Source organism: Arvicanthis niloticus, chromosome 24, assembly GCF_011762505.2.
Source record: "Arvicanthis niloticus isolate mArvNil1 chromosome 24, mArvNil1.pat.X, whole genome shotgun sequence".
Lineage (NCBI taxonomy): Eukaryota > Metazoa > Chordata > Mammalia > Rodentia > Muridae > Arvicanthis > Arvicanthis niloticus.
This window is the reverse complement of record NC_133432.1, coordinates 15,140,895-15,158,371: the sequence shown is the minus strand read 5'-3', so window position 1 is coordinate 15,158,371 and position 17,477 is coordinate 15,140,895. Positions and strand designations below refer to the sequence as shown.

Below are 17,477 nucleotides of genomic sequence, written 5' to 3'. Positions count from 1 at the left end.
GGATTTCTTAAATAAATTGACTATATACAGTCAACATACAAAAATGTATATTTTGAAAATAAGGAGATCTGTTTTTGTTTATTTGTTTTTACATGACAAAAACTTAAATTGATAGTTGATAGACCACCGAATGTACAGTTTGTTTTCTAAAACCAGTTTACCCTGCGAATCTGGTTTTATTGAATTCGTTCCTAGAAAATCCGGTGATGTTGAAGAAAAGTTTTTCGTATAGTTCCCACAGGTTTACTAATCTCTAGATTTAGTAACTTTACTTTTAGTGTTGGGAGAGGTGGGTACGCCTGTAATCTCAGCATTTGAGAGTTTGAGGCAGGAGTATTGCCAGTTACAGGCTACACAATGACACCCAGTCTCAAAGAACAAACTGGAGGGATGGTTCAGGGATTGAGAGCCCTGGCTGCTCTTCCAGAGACCCGATTCGGCTCCCAGCACCCAGCACAGTTATTGACAGCAGTCTGTAACTTCGGTTTCAGAGGATCTGATGACTTCTGGCCTCCTGGGGCACTGCAAACATGTGTCCTGCAGGCAAAACACAGAAATATGTAAAACAAGAATAAACTAACTGGGCGGTGGTGGCACACACCTTTAATCCCAGCACTGGAGAGGCAGAGGAAGGAGGATGTCTGAGTTTGAGGCCAGCCTGGTCTACAAAGTGAGTTCCAGGATAGCCAGAGCTACACAGAGAAACCCTATTGAAAAATGAAAATAACACAAACACAACTGAACTGAAAAGACCTATTCATTATACAAATATATGTAACCACATAGGCTTTTTTTTTCCCTGTCTTGTCTTTAGATTTTAAAATCTGGACTTTTTAAATTAATGACTGTTATCATCGTTAAATTTTAAATTTTTAATTGCTTAAAAATTGATTAATTAATGTATATGTGCACTTGGAGAAGCCGCGGGTGGACTTGCTTGGTTGTCTTTTGCTATCTTATTCCACTTTGCTGTTATTTTTGGTTTGCTTTTTGAGACAGGGTCTCTATGTAGTCCTTGGCTGTCCTGGAACTCAGTGAGTAGACCTCAAATTCACAGAGATCCTACTGGCTTTGCCTCCCAAGTGTTCCCCCATACCTGGTTGATGTTAGGAATGGTCTTGATTCTTCCTCTTTATATGATTTAAGACATGGAATCTCAATGAACACGGAGACCACTCCGGATGTTGGTAGGCTGGGCATCTAAGCCAGGTGGAAGATTCACTGGGAAGATGTGACAAGACGGAAGCATGGTACCTGAGCACAGGTAACCAACCACATGGCAGAATATAGATTAAAATAAATGGCTTAACTTACATTATGATTCTAGCCAGAGAGCCTAGCAATATGGCCCATGTATTTGTAAGTATATTTCTAGCCTGAGTCTTATGGGACTGGGAGGAAAAAGTAGGGCCCAATGTCTACAATGAGCCATTGAGAAATTTCTCCAGCCCAAATTTCTCTGTTGCAGTTGTTTGAGATAGGTTCTCATGTAGCCCAGGCTGGCATTTTTGAGTGCTGAGATTACTGGGAGTACTACCAGAGCTGGCTATATTTTCTCTCCTTATTGTTTTGTTATTGAGACAGGGTTTCTCTGTGTAGCCCTGGCTGTCCTGGAACTCACTCTGTAGACCAGGCTGACCTCGAACTTAGAGATCTACCTGCCTCTGCCTCCCAAGTGCTGGGATTAAAGGTGTGTGCCACCACCGCCCGGCGAGACTCTTTTTTTTTTTTTTGGTTTTTTGAGACAGGGTTTCTCTGTATAGCCTTGGCTGTCCTGGAACTCACTTGGTAGACCAGGCTGGCCTCGAACTCAGAAATCCGCCTGCCTCTGCCTCCCAAGTGCTGGGATTAAAGGCGTGCGCCACCACTGCCCGGCTAGAGACTAATTCTTAACTATACATCACAGATTGGCCCAATGTTTCTGCTCCTGGAGTTCTCACCGATTGGCCCATTGTTTCCGCGCCTGGAGTTCTGGGATTACAGCTGTGCACCAAGACGCCAGGTTTGATCTTTCTGTGGGTCTCACACTCAGCAAGAGCCTCACATTCCCTGAGGTAAAACCTATTTCACTCACCCCACAGTTCCTTAAGGAAAGGAACGTTCTATGCCAGTGGTAGAGCAGAGCGGATGGCCAATAGGGTGGGGAGCTAGAGTCCCTTCCCATAATCCCCTTTAGGCTCCTCCCATAAATAAACAGATCACAGAGATTTAAAAGCAAAACAGTTGAGGAACATGGTGGCACAATCCTTTGATCCCATCACTAGGGAGACCGAGGCAAGTGGATCTCCAGATCCCTGAGTTCAAAACCAGCCTGGTCTATAGAGTGAGTTCTAGGACAGACCAAAAACTCCTGTCTTCAAACAAACAAAACCTCAGTTCCTACTGATGCACAGAGATTCAAAACAAGCATCCGAGACACCGCTCTTCCTCACACGATGTCCAGCTCCTTCCCCTAAGAGTTTAACTAAAGATGAACTCCTTAGTCTAGGACTGCTTCAGAACCCTAGTTGCTTTCCAGCATAAATGAGCAATGTCTACAACCTTGAAGGAGCCACTCAGGAAATCGGCGACGTCACAAAAAGCCAGAAGACCTGAACAACAGGCTCAGGCCCCACACAGATCAGCTGCTGGTGGAACGTTACTGTTTGTGGGTGTCAGGCCCCAAACATCTCCAGTTCCACTTTGATGACGTGTGACCTCTCCACCCACTTACTTCTGTTTTCCGTTTCTTTTTTTTTTTTTTTTTTTTCTTTTTTTTTCTGTCTCTTCTGTCTTAACTTATCTTGGGGAAATAGTGGTTTTGAAGAAAAAAAAAAAAAAAGCAAAGTTACTGACTTTCTGAAGGCCAGTAGAGTATGTGGGAAGAGGAAAGAGAAGAGGTCAGGCTGAGAACACACTATACACCCAAGATGTGCTGTGGACTTCTCAAGAGGGAGGGTTGCCTTGAAATTTGTTTCTCTTTTGTAACAAGCCCTGAGCATCCTGGAACCTCACTCTGTAGACAAGGCTGGCCCTGAATTCACAGAGATTCACCTGCTTCTGCCTCCCCAGTACTGATACTAAAGGCAAGCACCAACCTCTGTGCCCAACCCCCCCCCCCCCAACTAAGAACACTAGACTGGCCTAGAACTTAGATCTGAGGTCTTAGTGCTTGGATTAAAGGTATGTGCCTTTAAGTAACTGGCTTTCACTTTGAGTGTGCCTGTGCCACAGTTACACTGTGGAAATCAGAGATGGTTCTCCTCTCTCTTCCACCTTTCAGAGGCAGGGTCTCTTGATGTTTACCACTTCATGTGGCTCTGGTGGTTTTAAGCTTTGTTTATTTTATGTATATGAATACAAGTGGCTGTGAGCCATCATGTAGTTGCTGGGAATTGAACTCAGGACCTCTAGAAGAGCAGTCAGTGCTCTTAACTGCTGAGCCATCTCTCCAGCCCTCTGCATGTGGCTCTTTACATGTGTTTTGAGGATCCAACTTGGGTTGTCAATTTGTGCAAAGCTAATGCTTTTACCTACCATCATGTCCCTAGTCCTGATTTGGTTTAAAAGCATCATTTCATGGGCTTTACTATGTAATAGAAGAATATACGGTAAGGAGGAAGAAAATTGTGGGTTGATTTCTAGAAAAATTTCAAGGCAAGGCTTTCATTTGGAAGAAGTTCCAGGCTATCTTGGTATCTGGACATGTTAAAGGGAACACAGTAACCCAGAGGGCTGGGGGATGGCTCAGTAAATCACTTGCTCTGCAAACACAGGACTGAGTCCAATCCCCAGAAGCCACATGAAAGCTGGGCGTGATGGCTCAAGTCTGTAATCTCAGTGCTAGGGAAGTGGAGACAGGCAGATGCCTGGTACTCACTGGCCAGGCAGCCTACAGAATCAGCTCCAGGTGCAGTGCGAGGCCCTGTCTTAAGAGCAAATAAATAAGGCAGACTGTCAATGAGATGACCCAAGGGGAGAGCAAGCATGGGGACCTGAGCTCCATAAAAAGCCAGATACAGTGATGTGTGTGAATTGTTGCAGCGCTTCAACATCCAGGTAGGAGGGGACAAAAGAACCTTCTGGAAGCTCTCCCCTGACCTAGTAAGTTCCCGGACAGCCAGGGCTACGCAGGGAAACCTGTTTCAAACAAAACAAACATGAGTCGCAGTTCTCAGGAGGCAGAAGCAGGAGGATCTCTGTGAGTTCAAAGTTAGCCTGGTCAACAGTGTTGAGTTCCAGGACAGCCAGGGCTACACAGAGAAACCTCGTCTGAAAGAAACAAAACACAAACCAAACAACAACAACAACAACAAAAAAAAAAAACTAAAAGAAATCTCCCACACCAAAAAATCAAAACAAACAAGAGGTTGGTGAGTAATTGAGGAAGACGTAAGGTATTAACCTCTGGCCTCCAAACATGTGGACATACAAATAAATGTGCACGCACACCAAAGACTTAGTGATATTCCATGCTTATTCTCTCTCCTTCCCTCCACCCTCCCCTCCCCAGCTCACTCTGTAGACCAGGGTGGTCTCGAACTCACAGAGATCTGTCTGCTTCTGCCTCTCAAGTGGTAGCATTAAATGACCAACAATGCCCCGCTCTTGTTTCATTCTTAAAGGAGCTCCTCTCTAAACTTTAAACATCCCAGTTCTTAGTTTAGAACTTGTTGCTATCTGATAATGCTCTCCCTCCACCTCGAGATCTGATCCCTGCCATGAGGCCCTTTATTCTAACAAATCTCACTTAAAGGGAGCTGTTTGAGTCGTCAGCTTCGGAAGCGGACCAACCGTTGCTCTTTTTCTTCACAGGAAGCTGATACTCCTCTCCTGCCTGAGAACTCTATTCTGTATCTTTCCTAGAAAGGACGCCATGTGCACGCCGCATTCAGCAGCCTGGTTTCAAGGTGCATTCATGGTGCAGGGGAGTCGGGGCTCCGTGCACTTTCTCTCGCGCGTGTATGGACATATAACTGGGTAGCCAGCAAGATTGCTAGCTCAGTGGTAGAGGCCCATGTTGCCAAGCTCTACCAACTGCTGCTCATGCCCAGCTGAACGGTTGTTATTTGCTACGCAATTAAAAAAAAAAAATACCCTTCAAGAGCGACCCGGATTTCCCCTCTCTTGCCATGCAAATTCGATAGCTGGAAAGCTCAAGTTTGCAAAGTAAAAATCTTGTGAGCCTTTTTTTTTTTTTTAAATACCATCTTTCCATGACCACCCTGGGAAGTCCGCCCCCGTCTCCATGGAAACCAGGCTTCTCACGCGCCCGTCACCAAGGGCGGAGCTACGGGAGGCTCCTCCCTCACGGACTACCAGGCCTTGAGTGCTTCTCGGTGCCCCTTCCTCCCTGCTTCGCTTCCCACAGTCCCCTGTGCGTGTCCCTCACTTTTGGCGCACGAGTGTGGGGCTGCGCGCGTCTTTCCATGGTTCGGTGCTACCCGCTACTCGGCGAAATACCCCACAGCCACCTAGACTGCGCACGGCGTGGACTCGGCCCAGTGCAAAGTTTCCCTGAACCAGGGCCAGTGGACGCGTAGGTGACAGAAGCCTCGGAGGTCGCCGAAGTCCAGGATACCATGGAGGACCCCCCTGTGCGGGAGGAGGAGGATGGCGAGGAAGACGAGGGCGTCCTGGCCAAGAGCCCCCTGCAGCTAACCACCGACGACGTGTACGACATCTCCTATGTGGTGGGCCGCGAGCTGATGGCCCTGGGCAGCGACCCCCGCGTCACCCGGCTGCAGTTTAAGATCGTACGTGTGATGGAGATGCTGGAGGCCCTGGTGAACGAGGGCAGCCTGGCAGTCGAGGAGCTGAGGATGGAGAGAGACAACCTCAAGCAGGAGGTGGAGGGGTTGCGGAGAGCCGGTGTGTCCGGAGCCCAGGTGAGGAAAACCCAAGCCTCAGTATGGAAGTTTCCCTACAGTTAACATTTATTGCGTACCTACTAAGTGTCTGACCCTGCGGTGTTCCATGTCAGAAGCCAACTGTTTCACTTCTAATTTACTTAGTTTCTTTAAAAATGGTTTTCTTTCTTTCTTTCTTTCTTTCTTTCTTTCTTTCTTTCTTTCTTTCTTTTTCGAGACAGGGTTTCTCTGTGTAGCCCTGGCTGTCCTGGAACTCACTCTGTAGACCAGGCTGGCCTCGAACTCAGAAATCCACCTGCCTCTGCCTCCTAAGTGCTGGGATTAAAGGCGTGCGCCACCACTGCCCGTAAAAATGTTTTTTAACTTTTATTTTTAGTTGTATGGACATATTGCCTTCATATGTCTGTGCACAATATGCTATGCGTGTAGTGTCCCGGGAGGTCAGAAGAGGGCGTTGAATTACCCCACTCTACATGGATTCGTGAATGTTGTCTTATGGGTGCTGGGAATAGAACCCAAGGCCTCTGCAAGAGCAGCCAATGCTCTCAACCTCTGAGCCTTCTCTCCTGCCCCTATTTCAGTTTCTTTTTCTTTTCTTTCTTTCTTTCTCTCTTTGATTGTTTTTGTTTTGTTGTTCGAGACAAGGTTTCTCTGTGTAGCCTTGGCTGTCCTGGAATTCGGTCTGTAGACCAGGCTGGCCTGAAACTCACATAGATCCACTTGCCTCTGCCTGTTGAGTGCTCGGATTAAAAAGCATGCACTACCAGCGCCCGATTTACTTTCTTCTTTTAAAAAAATTCTTTCTTTATTCATATTATTCCTGTGCATACTTGTTTGGTGTGTGTGTGTGTGTGTGTGTGTGTGTGAGAGAGAGAGAGAGAGAGAGAGAGAGAGAGAGAGAGAGAGAGAGAGAGAGAGAGAAAGAGAGACAGAGACAGAGAGACAGAGAGAGACAGAGAGGAGGAGGGGTGGGGGAGAGCCTTCGAGAGCGCATGTGTGCTTCTCAGAAAACGAGTTCCTAAGGTGATTTTCTCCTTCCTCCATGCCAGCTCTCCTCAGCATCAGACTCATTGCCCTAAGCCTTCTGTTGAGACCCTTTAACCCTGAGCAGTCCCTCTAGTCCTGCCCACTGCATCTATGACTTTGACCTCGGATGATGGTTTCATGAGCACATTTCAGAGTCACGTTCTTCAAAAGGGACAGCAGCAAAGCCCAACATTGATAGAACCCGTGGGTCTGAAGAGAGATCTAAGAAGCTGTGGGGGGGGGGGTGGGGTGGGGTTATGTTGTTGTTTCTGTGGTTTAGGGTCAAAATGTTGGGCCAGTAGAGGGGCCTGAATATGCTACATAAACAGTATACAGCTGACTGATACCCCCCACTCCTTGCTTTATTATTTTTTCTGGTAGAAGATAAAATCTCTCTCTCTTTCTTTTTCTTTTCTTTCTTTTTCTTTTTCTTGAAGGGATCTCATTAAAGTAGCCCTCACTGGCCTGGAATTACCCATGTAGACAGGCTTCAGACTCCCAGATACCATCCTACCTAAGCATCCAGGGCGCTAAGATTACAGGTATGAGCCATTATGCCCAGCTTAAACAAAACTTTTTAAGAAAGGACTTCCTCTTACTACACCACACACACACACACCACTCAATCTCGAGATATACAGCTGCTCAACCAACCATCCAGCTGCACCTCCAGATGCCCTTTTTTTTTTTTTTTTTTTTTTTTTTTTTCCACTTACTGCTTTCTTGTTGGTATTATTTAAGGCAGGGTCCTACTCTGCTGCCCAGGCTGGCTTCAAACTCATGGTACTCCTCCTGCCTCAGTCTTTCTGAGTGTCAGAAGCAAGGACGTGAACTACTACCACTGGTATATCTTACCAGCTTCTAAGTTACAGTGACGACAGTTGTATCTGCAGAGAGACCCTTCTGTCCTAACCTGGCCTTGGAGATTCAAGAAAAGTGTAACTGCTTTGAGCTGCCTGGGTTACTCAGCCACCATGCTCATGCTCTTTGGTGAGTTTGGGCTTCAGGCACAGGGAAGTGGAGGAAGCTGCATCAAGGCCTGGAAACAGCGGTTTGCATGGGGCCCAGTGATTTCCCCCATAGGGTAGAGGGGACAAGTGTCAGAGACACAAGATGAGGTGGCATATTTTCTTCCTTAAATACAGTCTTAAGATGGGGTGTGTGTGGAGTGGGGTGGGTGGCCGGATGTGGTGACACATGGCTGTCATACCAGCTTGGGAGGCCACGGCAAGACCATAGGGAGTTTCAGGCCAGCTTGGGCTACAGGGCAAGACCATGCCTCCAAAAAGGAAAAAAAGAAGGAAAAGAAAAGGCATAAAATAAAATAATGTATTTTCACTGGGTTTATTAAAATACTGTGGTTTTTTAAAATACTGTTTGATGATTTTAAAATTACCTTTACTTATAGCCAAATATATGTAACATGAAATTTATTTACCAACTTTACTTTATTTATTTATTTATTTAAAGATTTATTTTATTTATCTGAGTACACTGTAGCTGTCTTCCGACACACCAGAAGAAGGCATCAGACCCCATTACAGATGGTTGTGAGCCACCACGTGGTTGCTGGGAATTGAAACTCAGGACCTCAGGAAGAAGAGTCAGTGCTCTTAACCATTGAGCCATTTTCCCAGTTCTATTTTTATTATTATTATTATTATTATTATTATTATTATTATTATTATTTTGGTTTTTCGAGACAGGGTTTCTCTGTGTAGCCCTGACTTTCCTGGAACTCACTCTGTAGACCAGGCTGGCCTCGAACTCAGAAATCCACCTGCCTCTGCCTCCCAAGTGCTGGGATTAAAGGCGTGCACCACCACCGCCCCTCGAATTGTTGTTTTCTACATTTCTTTATTTGGTTATGTGTTCAGGACTGGTGATGTACATACAGCTCTCTGGAATGGATTCTGTCTTTTGACCTTGTGGGATCTGGGGATCAAACATGGCTTTAGGTTTTGTAGCAAATATTGTCTTGCTGTGAACAAACACCATGACCAAGACAACTCTTAGAAAGGACAACATTTAACTGGGACTGGCTTACAGGTTCAGAGGTTCAGTCCATTATCATCAAGGCAGGAAGCATGGCAGCATCCAGGCAGGCATGGTACTGGAGAAGGAGCTGAGAGTTCTACATCTTGTTCTGAAAGCAAGCAAATGACCCATCTTCCAAGCTGCTAGGAAGACTCTCTGGGCCAAACCCCACCTACAGTTTCACACTTCCTCCAACAAGGCCATACTTCCTAATACTGCCACTTCCTGGGCCAAGGTGTGTGATCACCTCACTGCCTCTCTGCTTCTTGGTGACTTTCCTGTAATGCGGCTGAAAGTTGGACATAACCAGCTTCTCTGGACCTGGTGCTGCATGTCAGTTAGCCCAGCAGCCAGAAGGCAGAGATAGGAGTATTACTATGAGACCAGCGGGAGCTACAGATTGAGATCTGGTCTTAAAAGACCAGAAACCAACCAATCAACCTAAACAAAACAAAAAGTCCGAAAACTGCCAAGCATGGTGGTACATGCCTTTAATCCCAGCACTCTAGGAGATAGGGGCAGGTGGATCTCTGTGAATTTGGGGCCAGGCTGGTCTACATAGCAAGTTTCAGGATAGCCCAGGCTACCTTGAGAGGCCCTGTCTCAAAAACAAGCAACCTCTCCCAACAAAGAAAACCTGGGCTTTTTGTTTGTTTATTTATTTATTTATTTTCATCCTCGAGGTGGTGACCTGTTTTCCTAATGCCCCTCTCCCTGGGCTTTGTTTTTTTTTGAGGCAGGGTCTCTTTGTGTACTTTGGCTGTTCTGGAACTCTCTATTATAGACCAGGCTGGCCTTGAAATCATAGCGCTCCACCTGCCTGTGCCTCCTGAGTGCTGGGGATTTGTGCCACCATGTCTGACCTAATTTTTGTTTTACTCTCTGGACTCAGGAACTGGTAAAAGATTTCCCAGGCACCCTTCAGCCACCCAGGGAGTGACTTGGGAAGTCTTGAGTCAGCAGTTCTATTTAAAAAAAAAAAATGAAGAATGTCTTTGTTTTTCTGTGAATTTGGCAAAATTCCACTGTCTTGTTATCAGAGGTAGGAGTTCTGAACTGAATGTATGTATACTCAGGCACCACTACGGAAGCCTGTGAAGTCCAATTGTTCGTAAGCCTTTATCTTCACCAGAGGCAATGGAATGCATCTGGAGACTAGAAACAGCCTACGTGTCCTGTGGGAGTCACATTGGGTTTTCGAATGACATGATACATTGAGTCTCGAAACCGCTGTGGTTCATTATTTTCTTGGGCTTTTTTGATGAAGGGGAAGGATCCCCTGGCTTCACACGTGTGAGGCAGGCCTTCGGCGTTCAGCATCTTCCTCCTTTTTAATTAATTAATTAAAAGATTTATGTATATGAGTACACTGTCGCTGTTTTAGACACACCAGAAGAGGCTGTTGGATCCCATGACAGATGAGCCACCATGTGGGTGCTGGGAATTGAACTCAGGTCCCCTGGAAGAGCAGTCAGTGCTCTTAACTGCTGAGCCATCTCTCCAGCCCTAACGTATTTATTTTTATTTCATTTGTGTGGGTGTATTGCCTGCCTGTATACGTGCACCACATGTGTTTGCTTAATGCCTTCTGAGGCCAGAAGAGGGTGTTGGATCCTCTGGAACTAGCGTTATAAATGTTTGTGAGTGCTAGGTACCCAATTTGGGTCGTCTGCAAGAACACTGAGTACTCTTTAACTGCAGAGCCATCTCACCAGCCCTGAACTCTGGTTTTCATCCATGCATCCCGTCCATTCCTACGCCTGTCATTTCCAAATCCCAGTCCTCAGTTTGAGCAGTAGTAGGTCCCTTCATGGACCAGGGTGGCCCATCATGGTGACCGAGCCTGTTGGTATGTTGTCTTTCAGATGAACTTGGGACCAGACAAAATGGTAGTGGATCTGACAGACCCCAACCGGCCCCGTTTCACTCTGCAAGAACTGAGGGATGTGCTGCAGGAGCGGAACAAGCTCAAGTCACAGCTGCTGCTGGTGCAGGAGGAGCTGCAGTGCTATAGGAGGTGGGCTCCCTGTGGTGCCTAGGATGCTCACCCTGTCACAGACCGGCTCCTGTGTTCACTCACTCAGTTTACTGAACACCCACTCTGTACCAGGCACCAAGCGCACAGCTGCACAGCACTGGACAGTGTGGGCCCTTAGTAGCAAAAGTCCTTGATAGTCTAGTGGGAAGATGTGTCCAGGCATCTGGGCAGTGGTGGTGCATGGGTTTAAATCCCAGCGCTTGGAAGGCAGAGGCAGGTTCTGTGAGTTCGAGGCCAGCCTGGTTTACAGAGCGAGTTCCAGGACAGTCAGGGCTACACAGAGAAACCCTGTCTTGGGGGGGGGGGGGAGGAAATCTAGGCTTGGAGGGTGATGGGGGGGGGGGGCATGTGCGTGTTATCCCAGCACTCCAGAGGTAGAAGCAGGAAGGTTATAAACCTCTCTACAAATAAACATAAAAGAGGTCTGTGCATGTGAGATCATGCATACCTCTAATCCTAATGTAAGTCTGGAGGCTCATGAGTTCAAGTCATCCTGGGCTGTATAATGAGACAGTGATTCAAGACAACAGGGTCAGACTTGATAGAACACCCCTTTGATACAGCATTCAAGGGTCAGAGGCAGGTAGATCTCTGTAAGTTAGAGGCCAGCCTGGTCTACATCATGCCACTTTGTCTCAAAACATGACTACAACAAATGTCTTGTTTTATTTATTTTTGGTGTCAAGGGATGGAATGTGAGGCATCATGTGTACTAAGCATGTGCTGAACCACTGAACTAAAACCCCCAGAAAAGCAACATGGGGCACAACTATTTACTCGCCTCCTCCTATTTTCCCAGTGGTCTACTTCCACCCAGAGAAACTGCAGGAGGAAGAAGAGAGAAGGATGCTGTGGTTACCATGGGCAACGGCGAGAAGGAGGAGAGGACCATTATGAAGAAGCTGTGAGTCACCTGGATGCCCCCATCACAGCCATATCATGAGCATGAGACGTTGTGGGTTGAGGGGAGGCTGGGCAGCCTTGGGATGGGGAGGTTCTTCTCCCTCCTGGGATTTGGTTGCAGCCAGTAGGAAAGCTTTATGCCCCCTTCTATAGCTGTAACCAATGCCAGGAGGAAGTCTAGGCATTGGACAGATTCTGGCAAGGTGCGGGAACGAGTCTGCTCACTGAATGAGAATCTCTCTGACTCAAATACTTTGAACCATAATGTTACTAATATCATTATAATCATAGGTTAACTATTCTGTATACTAGGTTTTACCTAGCCGTGGTCAACCAAGGTCCAAAAATATTAAATGGAATATTCCAGAAATGGTGAGTCCAGGTGTGGTGGTGCATACCTTTAATCCCAGCACTTGGGAGGCAGAGGGATCTCTGTGAGTTCAAGGCCAGCCTGGTCTACAGGGTAAGTTCCAGTATAGTCAGGACTCTGTTGCAGAGAAAAACCCTGTATTGAGAAACAATAAAAAATTTTTTTAAAGTAGTGAATTTTCAGTTGCATGATGTTCTAAGCAGTGTGTTGTAATATTTTGCCTCCCACCATGTCCAATTTGGGCAATAGGTCATCTGGTTGTCTTTTTGAAGCCAGGCTGTCTACACGATTTGCTCAGTCATCAGTTCATAGCCATCTTGGTTATGGGTTAAGCATTATGGGAATAGAGCAGGGTCTGTGTTCTAGTGAACCCCTTGTTGGCAGTGGCTCCAAGGTGGGAGAGCCTGATGCTGGCAACTTGACACACTAAAGATAAATCTCTCTGTAAGGAACTTCTCTGTTAGTGCAATACACTTCTCTCAGATAAGGAGGAGGAAGGTTGGGGCTGGAGAGATGGCTGAACAGTTAAGAGCATTTGCTGCTCATCTGTTTTGACGCGTATCTAAGTTAGGTCTTCCACTGCTCAATGAAATGCCAAGAGCAAAAGCCACTTGGGGAAGAAAAGGTTTATTTTACTCCCACTTCTGTTGAACAGTTAATAATCAAAAGCACTTTGGGCAGCATGGTGTGACCAAACTTTTCCTGGGGATGAAACACAAGTCTTCTTACCCCAGATAGGGAATCCATGGCCAACCAAAATACGAATACCACCAAAGTCTGTCCAACTTGGTGAACCATGAGTTTTCCTGGGGTTACTTACAGGAGTATAGGTGAGGGATTACTTATGGGAGTAGAAATGACTCAGACAGCTGCATCACCAAGGCCCACCCCAGCACAGATAACAGCTCACAAAAGCTGGGAACCTGAAGTGCACTAAGTCTGCCGGGAGAACAAGCTGGAAAGTGTCCTTTCCAGGTCCCTCAGTTGGGCTCCTAGAAGTGTCTTCCAGGCAGCTAGACTGGTTCTCAGGGTCTTCTTTGTGGTCCTGTTCAGTTAGTCTCAGAAGGATTCTCAGATTGCTTACTCCGCAGGGACCTAGTGAATTTGGTCAGTTTCAGGGACTTCCTGAAGCTTTTTTGACTTGTTTACCTTCCTGCAGAAGGAATTTCCCTATAAGGTTGAAGCTAGAATTCAAAGGAGACAGGAACCTGGAGGCAGGAGCTGAAGCAGAGGCTATGGAAAAGTACTGCTTACTGGCTTGCTCCTCATGTCTTGCTCAGCCTACTTTCTAAAGAACCCAGAACCATCAGCCCAGAGCTTGCACCACCCACAATGGCTGGATCTTCCTGCATCAATCACAAATTAAGAAAATGCCCTACAGGCTTCTTTTTGTTTGTTTGTTTGTTTTCTGTGTAGCCCTGGCTGTCCTTGAACTCACTCTGTAGACCAGGCTGGTTGTAGACCAGGCTGGCCTTGAACTCAGAAATCTGACTGTCTCTGCCTCCCAAGTGCTGAGATTAAAGGCATGCGCCACAACTGCCCAGCTCCTACAGGCTTCTTAAAGAACATTTTTGCTGTTTTGTTTTTCAAGACAGGGTTTCTTTGTATAATCCTGGCTGTCCCAGACTGGCCGATGCCTCCTGGGTAGCAGTTTAAAAGTGTGTGCCTTACCACTAGGATCCCACCACCCCCTTTGTTGTTTCAAGACAGGGTTTCTCTGTGTAGTTTTGGCTATCCTGGAACTCAGAGATCCACCTCCCTCTGCCTCCCAACTGCTGGGATCAAAGGTGTGTACCACTATGGCCTTTCTTCTTTCCTTTCCTTCCTTTGACCCTTCCCAAGTGCCCTGTATTTCTCTGAAATTCATGGCTTCTATTTTTTAAATTGTACACACACACACACACACGCACACACACACACTCCTAAATACAAAAGCACAACCTGCCCAGTCTATCCTGTGTTACTACTGGTATGTTTATAGTTTCAGGGTTGACCATTGGCATTGGAAATCCAATTTGGGGGCTCCTCCCTGGGAAATACTTTTTCCTTCCCTCCTCAGTATTCCTTAGCTGCCGTCTCCTACACATGTGTGTGCCTGCATGCGTGCGTGTGTGTGTGTGTGTGTGTGTGTGTGTGTGTGTTTGAGACAGGGTTTCTGTGTAGCCCTAGCTGTCCCAGAACTCTATATAGACCAGGCTGGCTTCAAACTTACAGAGATCCACATAATTCTGACTCGAGTGCCGGGATTAAAGGCGTGCACCTTTATCCTACATCGTAATGGAATATACTGAGCTATATTCCCAGCCCTCTTTTTATTTTGTATTAATTTTTTTTTTTTTTTTGAGACAGACTCTTACTAAAAGTTGCTCAGGCTGGTCTTGAACTCCTGATCCTTCTGCCTCTACCTCCCAAGTGCCGAGGTTACAGATGTGACCTACACTACTCCCAGCCTGGGGTCCCATTCTTCATGAGAGGGATGCACACGGGCTCCAAGCAGTCTAGTAACATGACCATATTCTGCTGTCGTGCTCTGGGGAGGCTAGGGTAATTTTCCCTTTTCTGTATATCTCTGTCTAAATGGAGCCTCCAGAAGGCAGAAACCATTGGTTTCTTTCAGCTGCGCCTTCGGGACTTCTTTGGGCCAATTCCCAGGCATTTGAGCCAAATATGGCAAAAGTAAAATGTCTGTGGCTGAGGTTGTAGATTCCCATCAGCTAAACTCATTAAACGGGTGGGGGAGGAGCCAAGGGGACAGGTGACTTTCTGAGTAAGTAGGTCAAGCTAAGAAGGATTTTTGTCTTGTTTGAAAACAAGGGGAGCCAGGGAAGGGCTTTGTGAATGAACAGCCCTGAGAGCAGAGGAGGCCAAATGTACTCACCCCTGTGGTTTGGCTTGTGCCCAGTCTTGTTTTTCAAGATGGAGTTTCTCTGTGTAGTCCTGGCTGTCCCCAGACTTCCTCTATAGTTCAGGCTGGCCTTGAACTCAGAGATCCACCTGCCAGTGGCTGCCTCCTGAGGACTGGGATTAAAGGCTTGTGCCACACTGCCCTGCTTGGTAATCAGTTCTAAAAGCTCTCTCGGGTGTTCTTCATTATAAATATTTGTCTTCAAATTATAGTTTATGTTGAAAAGCCATTTTTACCCCCTCTACCATGAAACCCCTGAAAACAAAAACCAGAGGCCAGTGTCTGACTGGAGTTAGGAAGCCAGTTGCCCAGCTCATTACCCAGTTCGGCCTGTTCCAAAGGACCTCAAATTGCTCATCTGTAAAACAGGAATATTAATCATGCCAAGTACAGAATTTATGAGTGTAAAATTAGCCAAAGATGGAAACATCTAAAACAATGCTGTCCCATTAGAAGCCCTGAACAACATATTCATTATTTAAAAGACAAGGTCTCAATGGGCAGTGGTGGCACATGCCTTTAATCCCAGCACTTGGGAGGTAGAGGCAGGCAGATTTCTGAGTTCAAGGACAGCCTGGTCTAGAGAGTGAGTTCCAAGACAGCCAGGGCTACACAGAGAAGCCTTGTCTCAAAACAAACAAACAAAACAAACAAACCCCAACAACAATAACAAAAGACAGGGTCTCTATTACGTAGTTCTGGCTGTCCTGGAATTTGCTATATAGACCAGGCTGGCCTCCAACTCAGAGATCCTTTCTGAGCCTCCCAAGTGCTGGGATCAAAGGCTTAAGCTACTACCCCTGGCTTCTGGACAAATTTAAGTTTAATTAAATTTACTTATTTGATTATGTATGGGTGCTCATAACACAACTGATGTGTCGAGGTCAGACAGCAAGCTATAGTAGATTCTCTTCCCAGGGATCAAGCTGAGATTGTCAGGCTTGGGGCAAATGCCTGTATCCACTATAATATCACACAGGCCTCTGAATGGATTCTGAGTGCACAGCCTGAGTGACCGTTTTTTGTTTTTGTTTTGTTTTGTTTTGTTTTTGTTTTTGTTTTTTGTTTCGTTTGTTTTTATTTTTTTTTTGTTTGTTTTGTTTTTTGTTTTTGTTTTTAAACCATGCTCTCTCGTCCTTTCCCTCACACAGGTTCTCTTTCCGGTCAGGGAAGCATACCTAGATTGAAGGTCATCGCCAAGATGGTGACCCTCTTGATTTGCAAAGACAATTGCCAATATGCCTTCTGGAACCATCTTTCTGTGCCATGAATGTGCTTCGCCCTCAGAGAAGTCAAAGGAAGATGCTCTCCAGGCTCACCTCTTCCCTGGGGACAGAACTGGACAGCTAGTAAGCTTTGGCCTTGGCAAGCGAGGCAGTGTCAAAAACAATGCAAAGGAACACAGAGCGTAGCTGAACCCTGCCTCCACACATGGACACATGCAGGCCTCTGGCCTGCAGCCTGTTCTTGCCTCTGTGGTGATCTGGTCATTAGCATGAGGCAGGGAGAGATGGAGAAGTAGGGAAATATTGAATCGCCTTGATTGATACTTGGTGAATACTTGAGTTTTCTCATTCAACTTTCTTTATATTAAAGTGAAAAGACTTTTATAGTTTCTAGTACTGTTTCAGACTGGTCTCTTTTAAAGAGTTAAGTTTTAAGATGGTGTATATGCCTGTGGGCATATAATTCATGTGTATACAATTGAACCCAAGTAAGGTGTCAGCCAAGGGAGGCTGTCTCTCCAGACTAAAGGAAATGCCAAAGGTCTGACTCAAAGGGGATTCAAGGCTTTTGAGCTCAAGATTAATGCAAAAAGTACTTCTCTCTCTTTTTTTTTTTTTTTTACTAAAGCAAGAAAACATTTACTAAATGTTTACTAAAGCAAACATTAAATGTCAATGGGACTGGAGTTATAGACTGTTAGCTGCCATGTGGGTGCTGGGAATTGAACCTGAGTCCTCAGGAAGAGCAGTCAGTGCTTTTTTTTCTTTTTCTTTTTTTTTTTCCCCCGAGACAGGGTTTCTCTGTGTAGTCCTGGCTGTCCTGGAACTCACTCTGTAGACCAGGCTGGCCTCAAACTCAGAAATCCGCCTGCCTCTGCCTCCCAAGTGCTGGGATTATAGGCGTGCGCCACCACTGCCCGGCGCAGTCAGCACTCTTAACTGCTGAACTATCCTCCCAGTCTCCAGAGGACAACTTTTGAGGCAGTTCTGGACTGTCAGAGGCAGTTCTGGACTGTCAACTTGTGGCATGGTCTCTCTTCTTCCTTTGTAATTTGCTATGTACTCTAGGACTGCTGGCTCTGGCTTCTGGGGGGAATTCTTCAATCTCTGCCTCCTTCTCCCC

The 17,477-nt window shown here is 46.2% G+C and overlaps 1 protein-coding gene across 1 annotated transcript; it reads left to right on the top strand.

Annotated features, from left to right (window-relative positions):
• The first annotated feature begins 5,186 nt into the window (after nucleotides 1-5,186).
• On the top strand, nucleotides 5,187-16,747 carry Rilpl2 (Rab interacting lysosomal protein like 2). Its single transcript, XM_076922911.1, has 4 exons — nucleotides 5,187-5,867; nucleotides 10,778-10,929; nucleotides 11,750-11,854; nucleotides 16,280-16,747. The coding sequence occupies exons 1-4, from the start codon at nucleotides 5,562-5,564 to the stop codon at nucleotides 16,308-16,310; spliced, it is 594 nt and encodes a 197-aa protein (XP_076779026.1). The 5' UTR covers nucleotides 5,187-5,561; the 3' UTR covers nucleotides 16,311-16,747.
• The last annotated feature ends 730 nt before the right edge of the window (nucleotides 16,748-17,477 follow it).

Excerpts from the sequence above, each read along its gene's own strand:
- Rilpl2 (XM_076922911.1), top strand. The coding sequence starts at position 5,562 with ATGGAGGACCCCCCTGTGCGGGAGGAGGAGGATGGCGAGGAAGACGAG. Across the intron at positions 5,868-10,777 it reads CCGGTGTGTCCGGAGCCCAG|ATGAACTTGGGACCAGACAA; the intron begins GTGAGGAAAACC and ends GTTGTCTTTCAG. Across the intron at positions 10,930-11,749 it reads GAGCTGCAGTGCTATAGGAG|TGGTCTACTTCCACCCAGAG; the intron begins GTGGGCTCCCTG and ends CTATTTTCCCAG.